The sequence below is a fragment of the Epinephelus moara genome, chromosome 18, assembly GCF_006386435.1.
Source record: "Epinephelus moara isolate mb chromosome 18, YSFRI_EMoa_1.0, whole genome shotgun sequence".
Lineage (NCBI taxonomy): Eukaryota > Metazoa > Chordata > Actinopteri > Perciformes > Serranidae > Epinephelus > Epinephelus moara.
Genome location: NC_065523.1, coordinates 13,904,197 through 13,917,723, shown reverse-complemented (window position 1 = coordinate 13,917,723; position 13,527 = coordinate 13,904,197). Strand labels below are relative to the sequence as shown.

The window sequence follows — 13,527 nt, the reverse complement described above, 5'->3', positions numbered from 1 at the left end:
CTGGTGTCAGCGTGGCTCTAATCAGCTGTTGGCAGGCGGATGAGCGGGCGGTCTCTCCCCGCGGCGGCACCCCGGGTCGAAAGCCGGTTTGAAGTTTAATGATGCCAGCTGCCAGCTCCACCAGGCTGTGAGCGCTAACGAGCTGGCACTGGCGGCGGACTGGGCCGCGGCGGCAGCACCTGGAAATGTAGCACACGTTTCAGAGGGGCGGGGCTCCACCGGGGCTGTTGAGGGGCCTGCTGGAGACCCAGGACGGCACCCAGAGGCCCGCATCTCTTTGAAGAGCGCCCCAATTTCCATATTTCATTACGCACTGCTGACTGACAAGGCCCAGCCAGATGTTCTATTTTCAGCTATTTAAATTTTGACCTGCTTTCCTACCATGGATGCAAAAAGAAAAGAAAAAAAAAACAGATTTCATCAAAACACAGATGCCAATGATGATGGGAACTTGGATGTGGTGTGTCTGCGAGTTTTGTTGCCATTCTTGATGTTTTTTCCATCCTAATAAAGCATTGAGAGAATAATCGAACGTTAAATGATGCTCTTTAACTATCCCCTCTCATCTCAGACATTTGGTTGACAATCTGTCTTGATGCATTCACTGTCTTGCTCAAGGACACTTTAAAACAAGACACACTGGTTATTTCAGGGATCAAACCTGAGACCTTGTATTTATGAGACAATCTCTAACCATCCAGCCAGCCCAGTGCTGAATTGGCTCCAAAGTGAGTGATGCATGCTCCGAAACACCACATAAAGCATGCTCGCACAGCTCCTCTGTCCCTGAGATATCAGAGATGATTAATTCCTGTGGTATTCCTGTTGAAATGGCTGTTAAATTGCAGCGTCCTTACTCAATCCCTCATGCAAAAATACATCGACAACCCTGACCTTTTTGTGCATCTGCTGCAAATGGCACTTTGTCATCCTGAGTGAGCCAGCTCAAGGATCAATGAGATTTTGTTGGAATAAAACTTCCACGAAGCCCAAGAAGAAGAAGTGTGAGTCCATTGCTGGGCTGCATGAAAGTGCAAAACTCTTGAAGAAGGTGGAGGAAATAGGAAGAGAACAAAGGACAAAGCAGGGGCGAAACACAGCGAGAACGAGTGGAGAACAGCTCAGAGTTGAGCACCAAAATGCCAAAAAAGGAGAGACTCTCAGAATCAGAGGGAGAAAGGCTTTCACTCATTACTCAACACAGCTCACAGCAGGGGAGGGAAAGCTGTTTATTCCTTCGGTAATGCATCTGTGAGTGCGTCTGAGTGTGTATGTGTTAACTAAGGCATAACGGAGGCAATATTGACACCAAGATAAAAGTGGGTGAAAGCTATAACTGTTTCTTTTTCTCTTGGGTTGAGAATACAGTTAAGACAATAAACTGCAGAGGGTGTATTCATTTGTGACCATGTTGCTGATCTTTTCTATACACTATACAATTAAAGTTTATCATGTGCATATATCTGAAGCTCATACGGAGTAAAATCAGGAGTTAGGAAGATAAGGCAACATAATCTTTTAGTGTTTAATGACAAGATGAGCTGCAAAGTGGAGGAGATATCACTATCAGCCCAGACTCTGTGATAACATGATACATCTGTAGTGTTTTATGTACATCTGGAGCAGTGCTTAATTTGTAAAATTGCAAGTAGGGGAACACTTTGGGCCTCTGAGAGAGCAGTGTTCCCCCACTCCCAAAAGTGAGGGAGTACTTTTTTAAGCGGCACCCGAGTCTAGTGTTGTCACGGTACCAAAATTGGGACCCACGGTACGATACCAGTGAAAGTATCACGGTTCTGAGTAGTATCATGATACCACAGCAAAAATGAATCAGATGTGCCTTTTGTCATTTATAAAAAGATAAATCACTTTTCTATAATACATCAATGATATTTCAATGGAATAAATTACTTATTGACTTATTCATACTTCAAAAACAGCATCAATAAGTGATTAACATAGGGGGGGGGGTCAAAATAAAATAAATAAATAAAATAAGAATCAACCAGCCACCCTCCTCCCCTGATAAGTAAAGAGCAGTCCCTCCATAAGTAAAGAACAGTCCCTAAAGTGCGGTGAGGTTTGTGGGCCGTTACTGACACAAAGACAGAAATGTGAACGGCTCGTTTCTCCTCTGACACGCCTCATACCTGTGTGCCGCCACGGCTCGGTTGTCCAGGTACTACTGAGCAGTCATGATGCCAACGAAAGAGGAAATTAGGCTACTGGACCTGGAGTAGGACTTCTCTGTCGCCGGTAAGCCGTTATCTTGCGCCGTGGAGCCGCCGTAGGCTATTTGACCGCCGTATTCCTGTCTGTGACCCCCATTCAACCCACAACCAGCAGGATTCGCCTTTCGTTTCTGCTGCTGGTTGAAATCTGTATTCGCACAGCGTGCTGAATGATTGATTTGCTTGCACAAAACTATTTTTAGTCGCAAATGCAAGTAAAATGCTCACACGTAGAGCTCTGTGGAAAACAAATCACTGCCGACAAGTAAAAAGAAATAAAAAATAACTTTCACTGCTCAAAGATACTCACATGTCTGGAAAACAAACCACTACAGCAGCATATAGTGCCAGGTGGCCAGCGCGCGCCGTTATTGGACGGCGCATGGACACTCACCCTCTTGCAATTGGACTTTGAACTTATCCCACAGTAGTGGTACGTGAGGCACCGTAGTACTACGGTACTCCACCCTGCAACACTAGTGACATCAGCCAATACTGTATGTAGTTTTTAGATGTGAAAAGTTCTAGACCCGTGCAAATTAGTTCCGGAACGCACCTGGGCCTTTTCTGAAAAGATCCTGGTATGCGTTCCAGTACGTTCTGGCTCAAATTAAGCACTGATCTGGAGGTATCAACATGTTACATAATTTCTCCAGTTATAGCAAAAACATCTTTTGTTTGTTTAATGACTCTCCTCTTAGCGTTCAATTAAAATTAGATGGACTGAAAATTTAATTAAAGTTCAAAGTATCTTTATTGTCTCTTTCAGGGAAATTGTTTTGCAGTGAGGTTTCAGAACACAGTAATACTTTAATTTCAACATAGGGAGGGACACATATGAAACGGGGGGTGTGGAGGTTCTCTGTCAGATAATTTTGAGCATCAAACACTTAATTTCCTGCATTCTGGTGAATTTTATGCAGCAATTTGTGCCTTTTCTGCATCAGTTTATGTTGTGAATGTCTTTAATTTAGTCAAAATAAAGGTCCTTGTTCTAAATATTAAGGGGGATGTGTCCCCTGCATCCCCTCCAAAAACTACACCTATGACAATAACAGCAACGGGGCATAATTTACAGAGTGGGTTCGGAAGAAGATTCTACAGTGTCCAGGTTAAGGTACAAGTAAACAGTGTAAGCAATCTGTGCAAATTTACCATCAGTGCAAATTAGCAATCTACAGACAACAGTTAAATACTGTCTACTGTTTAACGTGTAAACAGCAGCAGGGACAAAGGAAACACTTTATTGCTTGGCTCTAACAGGCACATTCAAACAACAGCCTCAGGGTAACAGTTCAGACTTTGACCGAGGGCGGTGATCTTGGCACTCCAGAAAGGAAGTAGCCGTCCTAAGCCCTTGCTTGCTGTAGCCTTTAGGTCTGAAAGCTGGGCTTGACTCCACCCTGAAATCTCACCTGCCACTTTGATAAGGCTAATGAGCCTGTCTCAGGGCCTTCAATCAGATATGGGCAATATTAAATTTTCAATGTAGTGGGGTTGAGGTCCGACCCACAGTGAGACTACTAAATACCTAAAATGTTATAATATCAGTTTTTAATTCAAAATTAAAATCACTTGTATTTTTATTAATTACACTGTCTCATAGCAGTATTTTGTATTTTGTTTTGATCCATTTGATGAGCAAGTTTTTAATGAGGGTGAGAGATCAAATTTGTTATATTAGGTAAGATTTTTTTTTTTGTCATTGAGCTCTTTCGCAGAAACGGTTCCTAATTGTTTGTGTCATTGTTCGCTCGTGCACAGTAATTATAATTTATTCTTTCAGCATTGGGTTGTGTTGGTAATGTGCTAACTGGCTAACTAGTGTCTTGAATCAGTCCTGTCATCCACTATAGAGAGTTATTTCCTCTCATGCAGGTGCAGAACAAACATGCTAGTTGGCTGTTGACTGTAGTCTTTGTGGTGTGTTCAGGTGCAAGTTTTTGGCCAAGACACAGGTGACATGAGATGACGCAACAGTAAGCCTTCATGGTCACTATTTTTTGATGTTGGTTTGGTGTTTCTGGGCCTTAACAGTGAAAAAAAAATCTTTGAGTTTTATTTCCAGCTGCAACAGGCGGTTGTTTTCAGTGAAACTGTTCTTGATAAACTGACCGTACATTAACTGCCCAGCGCCAAACAGCAACTAGCTGGTGAACGTATTGGAGCATTTAGCCGCTAAAGAGCCAAATGTCTCTCTCAGGAGTCAACAGGATGCAAAACAGAGCGAAAAAGAAAAGAGTAATATTGGACTAACATTCACCAGTTCAAAAGTCCAAAATCGTGACTCTTAAATCATAATTATGTTGCTCTGTATCTGTTGGGTGCATAAAATAGACAACTATATGTACCGTCACACTGACCACAACAACTATACAAGATAATATGTGAATGTTGTGTTTGCAGATAGTTGTGCTGCCCCCATGTGGGCAAAAAAATCTTTAAATTCAGCAGCAAAACTTAAGTACATCTAAGAATAAAGTCAATAATATCACTTCTGCAGGAAAAGTTTGCAAGGAAAAAAAGAAAAGCTGTAGGTTATATTGTTGGCAGTGATGGTTTCATAAATGATAGAAAGCGGTTATTTCAGCGAGGTAAATGTCATCTGTATTTCTGCATAATCTCCACGGCTCAGCTTTCCAGATCACAATGATAAAATTAGAATACACACAAGATAAAAATACTTGAAAAGATAACACAGGAGTTGAGTTGCTGCTGACAGACTGTACTCGGTCAGCTTTGCATAAGCTTTATGTACACTTCATTACAGAGCATAGAAACTTCAAACTGCCATTTTATGGATGGCAGTGACAGTAAAACACCTCAAACTCATAGTAAATAATACATGAACAATATTACTAAGCACCAAGACTTCTGTGCACGGATGTGAGTGTTGATGTTGATGTTTATCACTACTCTTGCACACACTTTGAAACTCACATGGAGATGCTTTTCTAAGGACTTTGTTTAGTATGAATGGTGCAGGATTCTCTGCACACCCCCTGTTTCTGGACTGCCTAACCTTTGGCATGACCTTTAGAAGACAATTTGCAGCAGCAATCGCCCTGCGCCTCGCTCCACATTATTTTCCCTCATTATTTTTTCAATGTTACCTTTGCAGTGTGTGGCAGAAAAGGGCTGGCTTCAACAGAGGGGTCAGGGTTCAGGAGGAGGAGGGTAAAGATACAGGTCAGATTGGCTCTACAGTTGTGTTCAGCCAGTGTCCTCAGAGAATTCCGCGCCACGAAGCCATTTGAACTCTGAACCCTCCAGCTGTCTGTCAAAAGCTGACCCTCGGTGTTGACTGTTGTCTGGTTTGGCGATTAGGAAAGCACCGCAGCCAGCAGTAATGGAGGACGGCGGCCTCAGAGTTTTTAATGTCGGGCAACAAAACACTGAACATGTGCAGGGATAATATATCCTCTCTAGCCCTCCAGGCTTCAATCTAGCCCACTAGATGACTAGACTAAGAGGTGCTAAATTTCAGGAGCAAGTTAAACAATGCTGACTTCATGTAAAACTCTGCTTCGGAGTTCAGAGAACAGTTCTCTGATATAACAATGAATATTTACTGTGACTATGTTTAAAGGGACATTGTGTAGCGTTTTCAGTTGTTTTTTTGGCAAAAATCGATGTCTGCATTCATAAATTTGTCATCATTGGTGTATTATTACCTCCACCAATAATCTGACTTATTCACATAAAAGGAGAATTTTGGATTTGTTTGTACATTGGGCAGGTAAGTCATTTGGGGGGTTCCATAACGTTCGGTTCCGCCATCTTGAAAATACATCCGCCAGCAAGGGACATACAGCCCTGCCTTCGGCGTTTTCGTTGAGAGCCAGGCCAACGCTGCGTGACTGAGAAGCCGAAGGAGAGGAGCAAGAGGCGCTTCGCTACTACCCCGGCACTACTGCAGCATAATAAAGTTCCACTCTTTGAGCATCATGCAGGATCATGCATATGCAGCATCATGGGAGACGGAATCCTTGTTGCCATGAAAGCGCAAAAGGGAATCAAAAAGGCAACGTGACCGGCGAATTCAAAAAATGAGGGTCAACATCGGGGTAGCCTTTCCCAGGTGGAGAGAGCTACTGAAGAAGAAATGTAATGCAATCACAGGCATTACCTTTGCGAGGAGAGGGATGAGGTGTGTGAGGTTGAGCCACTTGTCAGTTGTCAAAAGACAAGACGTGATTGGTTTGTTTCAATTTACACCTGCCGCAACAGTCCGACGTTGTAAACACAGCCAGCATGGTGAGGAGGGGGTTTGTCAACTCGTGTCGCATGTGTGTAGGAGCCTGAATGAATACTCCATTAAGTATCGGATGACATGGTTTCATCAATGTTTTGGTACACAGCGGCTACAGTTGTATGCAGTATGCATTTGAAAAAACGAGGCGCTAGAGTGCGCTATCCGTTTGAATGCAATAGCCTATATGATTTCAGCGTTAGATAGGAGAAATTCCTACACATTGTGGCTTTAAAGATATTGAACATTGTGCAAAAAATTGTCAAACAGCAGCTTGAGTTCAAAGGAGTCTGTATCAGGAAATGTACGGACAAATGCAAATGTAATGACAGTGACAAGTAGACTGACTGAATGTTGAAAAACTGAGACATAGCTACTGTATTGTTGAAATTGCATTTATTTTTCTTAAGACATCTCAGGCTAAAGGATGAACATCTACAGAATGGAATTCTTTACACAAAAAAGTCAAAATATTGGAGCTGATCTTACTTATAGGTTACTGTGCGATAATGTCCAGTGGTCCAGTCCATCTGAGATCAAATTCGACTGTATGTGGCTCATTAAGTAAAATGAGTTTGACACCCCTGTTCTATACTGTGTTATAATCCTGAATCACCATCTCAGTGTAAAAAGACGATGGGCTTTATGGCTCTATTAATTCATGTTTGTCTACTAAAACAATTAATTTTGTTGCGTGATTTAGATTTTAGCTGCATGCAATGTTGAGTGGTCAACCACTGTGGCCCAGACTAGATATGCTAACAACTATTAGACTGGATGGATTGGCACAGAATTTTCTGCAGACATTCACTAACCCCAGAGGATGAATCCTACAGACTGAGGTGATCTTCTTACTTTTCCTTTTGTGCCACCAGACATATGTGGTTTTGGATCAAATGTCTAGAAAACTACTGGATGGATTGCAATAAAATCTGGTACAGACAGTACGTTCCCCTCTTGGTGACCAATAAACTTCCCAAGTCTTTGGGTTATGACTTGATATGAGAGGTAGGACCAAGTCGATGTTTTGCAAGTCACAAGTGAATCTAAAGTCTTTGCATTCGAGTCCCAAGTCAAGACAGGCAAGTCCCGAGTCTTAAACTTTGACTTTTGAGTCAAGATGTGCTCTTTGCCAAAGGTAATGCCATTTCAACAGATTAATAATATATTACATTTACAAAAATCATTGATGCTTTTTAAAATTTGTATTTATTTGTTAAAACAAGTTTGGTAAAATGTTGCTTAGCTGTCAAGCTAACATTATGTTAATATTAGCCTCGACTTACCATTTTTTGTGCAACTTCAATTGTCATACAAAGCTGCAAGTTGTTGCGTCTCTATTTGTAATTTTTGACCTGCACATTTTGTTCATTGCTGTGTAGTTGTTGTATAGTTCTTCATGGTTTTCTCCTGGAGAGTGACAGGATGCTGTATGATTGGTTCAAACAAAGTGGACCTGAGGAGTGTCGACTTGCTGGGAATGCATAATGTTAACTTCAGCTGATTCAGGAAGTGCACTGATTCGTGGCACAAAATTAACATCCATCTTAATCTTTGTCTTTGGGGGAAGCTATCAAGTGTTTTCAAGTCAAGAGGCTCAAGTTCAAATGAAGTGATAAGTCACTGGTGTTGAAGTCCAAGTGGAGCTGCAAGTCTTTTTTGACAAGTCTAAAGTCATCAAATTTGTGACTTGAGTCTGACTTGTGTCCAAGTCATGTGACTGGAGTCCACACCTCTGCAAAATACTTTTTAAAGTAAAGGCATTCCCATCAGGCTCATGCTAAAATGCGTAACTAAAATGGTGAACATAAGCCTAGTAAATGTATACCTGATAATCATCATGTTAGCATTGTCATTGCAAGCATGTTAGCATTGCGACATTCTGAAGTACAGCGTCATGTGGCTGTAGAGTCTTGTTGATTTTAAACAGTCATGACCTCAAAAGTAATTTTAAGGCATTTTATTGTTCAATTGTAGAAATATTGACTTATAAAATCACAGATGCAAAACATGTAAACATTATGAAAGGTTTAGAAAGTATATCAAAGCTCTGTACAGTCCCGGAATGCCAAACTTTGGGTTGTATCAAGCAGTTATTGATTTTAATGAACTAAATTCAAGAAACATGAAGATTAACTTTTTTTGACATTTTAAGATGGAATTACTTTGCTTGGTTAATTAAAATATTTCATGTCACACAAAGCCAAGTCTGCTAACTCATAACCCTGCAGCTGCAGCTGCAGCATGAAACTTTTTTAAAACCGAAAATGACTCATTAACTCATATTGTGTTGATTTTCCATCCTTGACCACTCAGCCACAGCATGTCGATTGCTTTCATTTTGCTTCCATTAAAATGAAAACCACAGGTTAAATCAACAAGTATATGAGCTCAGGAAAATAAAGCATTTTTGTGTTATTTCCACTTTCAATAACTATTGAACTTATTTTTTAAACAGGGGGGAACATGCTGAAACAATTCAAATGTTCCAAAATGAAGCGCTGGTACATGCTGTGCCAGGAGTTAATTCTCATTTCCCCCAGGTGAAGAAAAACAGATATGCACTCCAGCCATGGAGAGGGTGGGTGAAGATTTAGACGTGGGCTTCTATTCAAATATGAAGGTCTCCTTGACATTTTCTTCTCTGCGTTGGCTGCTCATCCTTGTCGCAGTTTCCCCGAGCTGCATATGGGACAGCGCGACCTGTTGACATTTACAAACTCATCTGGCTGAGAGCGATGGCATTCTATAAGGAGAAACACCTCCACATGTCCCACCACTGTTTCCACTGCTCAGAGTGTTTCACATGAACATGTTATTGCTTTAAAGCAAACAGAAGTCAACCTTTGCAGGGAGAGAGCTGTGGTGTCTCACTCTTCCCTTTAAAGTCTATAATTACAGTATCTTCTGAAAACTTGGAAACTCCTGCAGCAGAAGCACTGGGCAGTTGGCAGGCCTCATAAACTGGACTAAATACTGATGAGGTCTCATCGCCACATTGTCTGGACTGCCACAGCTGCCACCAGAGGGAGCCCACTGCACAAATGTGACCAGGTTAAAGTCTGCCCCCACCATACCCATAAAGCTCTGGATAGCAGCCAAGAAGAGTGTGGCACATAACTCACCAGCAGCTGGGTTAAAGCAGGACAAGGTGAAATGAGGTGACATAACAGCCCATATAGTAACAGCAAAGCATGACAAAACTGTAAACAGACCGTGGAGCGTGGTAATGTAAATATGTAAATGTAATATGCTGTAACAATATAAAATAAAAACATGACCCAAGATCTAGGACATGAATAGTAAAGCACCCAAAAATAGAATCGCAATGAATGAATGAAACATGATCTTTTCTCTGTATGGAGGAGAAAAGACTCCTTCACTTTATTCATGAACATTGAAAATGAGAAGCAAGAGACAATGTTTCAAAAAGCAAACAGGATGCAATGAGGAAAACTTAAATATGAATCATTGTGCGGCTTTAGCCTCTGCATCCCAAAGGTTCCCGGAGGAAGTTAAAACTGGGGCTGTGCGGATCAGCTCATCTTTGTGCTTTTGGTCCAGCAGATATGATCTTTAGAAATCGGGGCCGTGCTTCTTCAGCTTGCTGTAGTCCAAGTTGACGGCGTAAAACTGAGAAAACAAAACAAATCTCAGCTCAAGAACAAACACAGACATTTTACACACACACATGCCTTGATAACAAAAAGTGATTTCCCTCCATGTTACAGAATTATTCATTTTCAAAAGCCGCCTTATGATTAAGTAAAATGCTTGTTTGTGAATACTTCGGTCTCCTAGTTGTCTCCTGGTTACTACTACTGCTTATTTAGACCAAGTGTGAGCAGTTAATGACTTCATCAGATTTATTACTACAAGCCAGTGTTAACCAGCTTATGTAATTTAATTAATCCAACTAAAGGAATAATCCACGGCTTGGGCACAAGTCTGGCAGAGAGCCATACTATGATCCCTGATTATAACCCCCTACACTCTCCAACACAGACAATCAAGACTGTAACATGGTATGATTAGTAATATTTCCTGAGAGGTGACAGAGGCACACCTTGTACTGATCATTTGGGCCCAGCTTGTTCCAGGGCTCTGGGTTGTTCTTGCGATCCCAGCTGCAGAGGAGGAATCAGGTTCACAGTTACATTAGCTGTCACTTCTCTCATCTGCAAATGTCATTATTTTCTAAATGTGGGAAAAGAACAAAACATTTTAAAAAGGTAGTGTCTGTGTCTTGAGGTGAGTTCTCACCAGACATCAGGGTTTCTCAAGGCCAGACGAGCAAGATACATCATGGACATGGCTGCCCCTCCGCCGATGAAGAAGAAAAGGGGGATCAGCTGTGTGTGACAGACGACAAACTTTCACCAACTTAAAGAGGAGCAATGACAGCTCAAAGAGAAACTGAGTCAGTAATCACAGTTTCACTGCTGACAGCTTGTGTAAACACAAAACACTGCCCTGCATAAGTAGCCAGTGCAACATACCTTTAAACCTGATCCATACCAATAATTTAGGTTTGTTAATATTTAACAGTCACTCTCCTCTCTGTGCCTCAAAGTGTTTGCCCTTGTGGACTGCAGCTGTCGTGTGTTGAAACAGGCTAGTTTACATATTTGCTATGTTTATCAGTTTCTTCCAGACACCACTTTCAGACCAAGTTCACGTACTCAAGCCGAGTAAGAAGTTGTGTGAACATACCTTGTCCTAACTAAAAGTTGTGGCAAGAATTATTATCTAGAAATGAATATTTGCTAACGTTAGCTAGCAAGCTAATTCGCTAACTAGTAGCATTGGTTGCTATTTTGAGCACAGTGGACCCTCTCCGTAGCTACTATCAGTCGCTGTCGATGTGTGTGAAGCCGTGACCTGATTTGACTCCTAGACATCAACTAACTTAAGTCATAAAACTCACAGCTATTTATCCATAACAGCTACATAATATAATTAACACCAGAACATCTTTTCATATTCAACAGAAGGTCTCAAAGTCAGTGCGGTCAAAGTCAGAGTACTAGCTTGCTAACGCTAACTAGGTTAGCTAAGCTAAGTTAGCAACACAAATTCCATATGACTATGGTGAAGTTTGAATAGGACCTTTAACATGAATCTAAACTAGATATAATCGGTTTGCACTTACAGCTGGGTGACTTCTGAGCTGCTTGCGGACTGTGGCGAGCATTTTGACGCTTTCTGAGGCCAATTCCGTCCAGAAATAAACGGATTACTAAGACTTGCCAAAACGGTGCGCAATATAATCACCGAGATCTGGCGGAAGACAGGCTGTGGAAAACACAAATAGGGTGTCAGACAAAGTGCCTGACTGACAGCGGCGCAAAACACATGATTATTAATTATTATTTGTATCATGCAGAGCATTTATGTCTCACTGCGTGTTGGAAATATGGAGTAGTTTTGCAGGGTTTCATTAAAATGCTGCTATGTCGCACCAGTGTTTATTTTCACACTGAATTTTATTCTGGCAAAACTAAAGTGGTTGAAATGTTGCTGCAATCACCAGATTTCAACCCAAAAACAAAATCAACGTATACACCTATAGTGAACACTGATGTTCTTACAATAAATGAGCTTAAATCAGACCATAAATGAGCTGTAATTCTGAACATGATGCATGATTTTATTTTTTTATTTAACTACAAAGTGTTAGCTTTTTTGTATCATACACAACGACTATTACACAATCTGACACACACAAGCCCAATACAGTGTCTGATTTCTATTTACAGTTGTATGTGCATTGTTATTGTCTTTTTGCATTTGTGAACATAAGATTTTCCATATAAAATAAAGAGGTTCAAAATAAACTGGTTATTTTTGCAATAAATATCATTCTCATAAAAATATGTCTATTTTTTCTAAATAAATAATTAAACCAGTCAACATCTTAAAGAAATATTCTAAATCTATCCAAAATCATGTTATATGTGGGCATTCATTAATAACAAAACACACATTTTCCATCAATACCATCTCTGAATCTTAACAGCACCTGGTTTACAGGATGAGTGTATGACTTTAAATGAGACTTTTTTTGATGACAAAATATTTCTTGTTAAAATTCCTGAAAGACTTCCATTCAATTTTTCCAAATCTAGAGCTCCAAGATAACCCTGGCAAAGTTTCCTGAGATGACTATTCTCATAAACTCATAAGGTGACATCTAAACTGCAAGATCTGTTCAGCATCACGTCATTGTGGCTAATTTGATAATTTCACCAAATTGTAGTATTAACTCTGCCTCTACAGTTTGACTCTCTTTAGATCATTAAAATGCCATTGCCAATGCCATTTAATGAAAAGTAAATAAGTCGATTTAATTAATCAATGTCAGAGACATGATTGAGATGTTTACCAGGTGAGCTGTCTGTATTACAGTGTGACAGCAGGGGGCGCTGTGTCCGAGGAAGTCAATTAGTTAAAATTCTCAGGTAAAAGGAGCTGTCTCCTAAATTATAATTATAATTCCATCTGTTTTACATCCGTTTATTCTCATATCATTTTGCCTCATATTCAGGAGTTTGCTGTTGTTTTTATTCTGTTGATAACAGAGGTACTGATTCCCCGAAAGTGTGTTATTTGGGCAAATATTACCTCCATAAATCCAATGTGTTTTTGGGCATATCCCTATTTAAGCGGGAACACCACCTAAATTAAGAATTTCAGTGTTATTTCCATGGCCTGGGAAAGTTCAGTCAATATTTGCGAGTATGAGCTAATCTCTCTCAAAGCCAGAAACCATAGAAGTAAGTCTCAAACTTTTGATATCATCAAATATAAAGTCTGGAGTTGCTCCATAGACACTGACTGGGAGGCTGATTTTGTGAATCTGCATAATGTTTTTTTCTTTTTTTTTACACCCAAATGAGCTTTTTCCTATAATAGCGTTCTCAGCTCTGAAGCAGTAAATGTACCCATATACTCTGAACATTCCCCTAGGAGTTCTCAGTGTCATCTTTCACACTTTTCACAATTCATTGTCTATGGAGCAGTTTCAGACTTTATACCCTATGA

The 13,527-nt window shown here is 40.5% G+C and overlaps 1 protein-coding gene across 1 annotated transcript; it reads right to left on the bottom strand.

The window, feature by feature from the left end:
* Positions 1–9,832: 9,832 nt before the first annotated feature.
* ndufa4a (NDUFA4 mitochondrial complex associated a) lies at positions 9,833–11,796 on the bottom strand. The gene is made up of 4 exons (XM_050069080.1): positions 11,636–11,796; positions 10,747–10,835; positions 10,550–10,610; positions 9,833–10,116 (listed from the first exon to the last, which is right to left on the bottom strand). Exons 1-4 carry the CDS (start codon positions 11,675–11,677, stop codon positions 10,060–10,062), a joined length of 249 nt encoding a protein of 82 aa, XP_049925037.1. The 5' UTR covers positions 11,678–11,796; the 3' UTR covers positions 9,833–10,059.
* Positions 11,797–13,527: the final 1,731 nt, after the last annotated feature.

What these genes read in the sequence shown, in the direction of transcription:
- ndufa4a (XM_050069080.1), bottom strand. Translation starts at nt 11,677, where the DNA reads ATGCTCGCCACAGTCCGCAAGCAGCTCAGAAGTCACCCAGCT. An exon ending in AGCTCAGAAGTCACCCAGCT is followed by an intron (nt 10,836 to 11,635) that starts GTAAGTGCAAAC and finishes TGTCACACACAG; the next exon opens with CTGATCCCCCTTTTCTTCTT. An exon ending in GCCCAAATGATCAGTACAAG is followed by an intron (nt 10,117 to 10,549) that starts GTGTGCCTCTGT and finishes TTGTTTTCTCAG; the next exon opens with TTTTACGCCGTCAACTTGGA.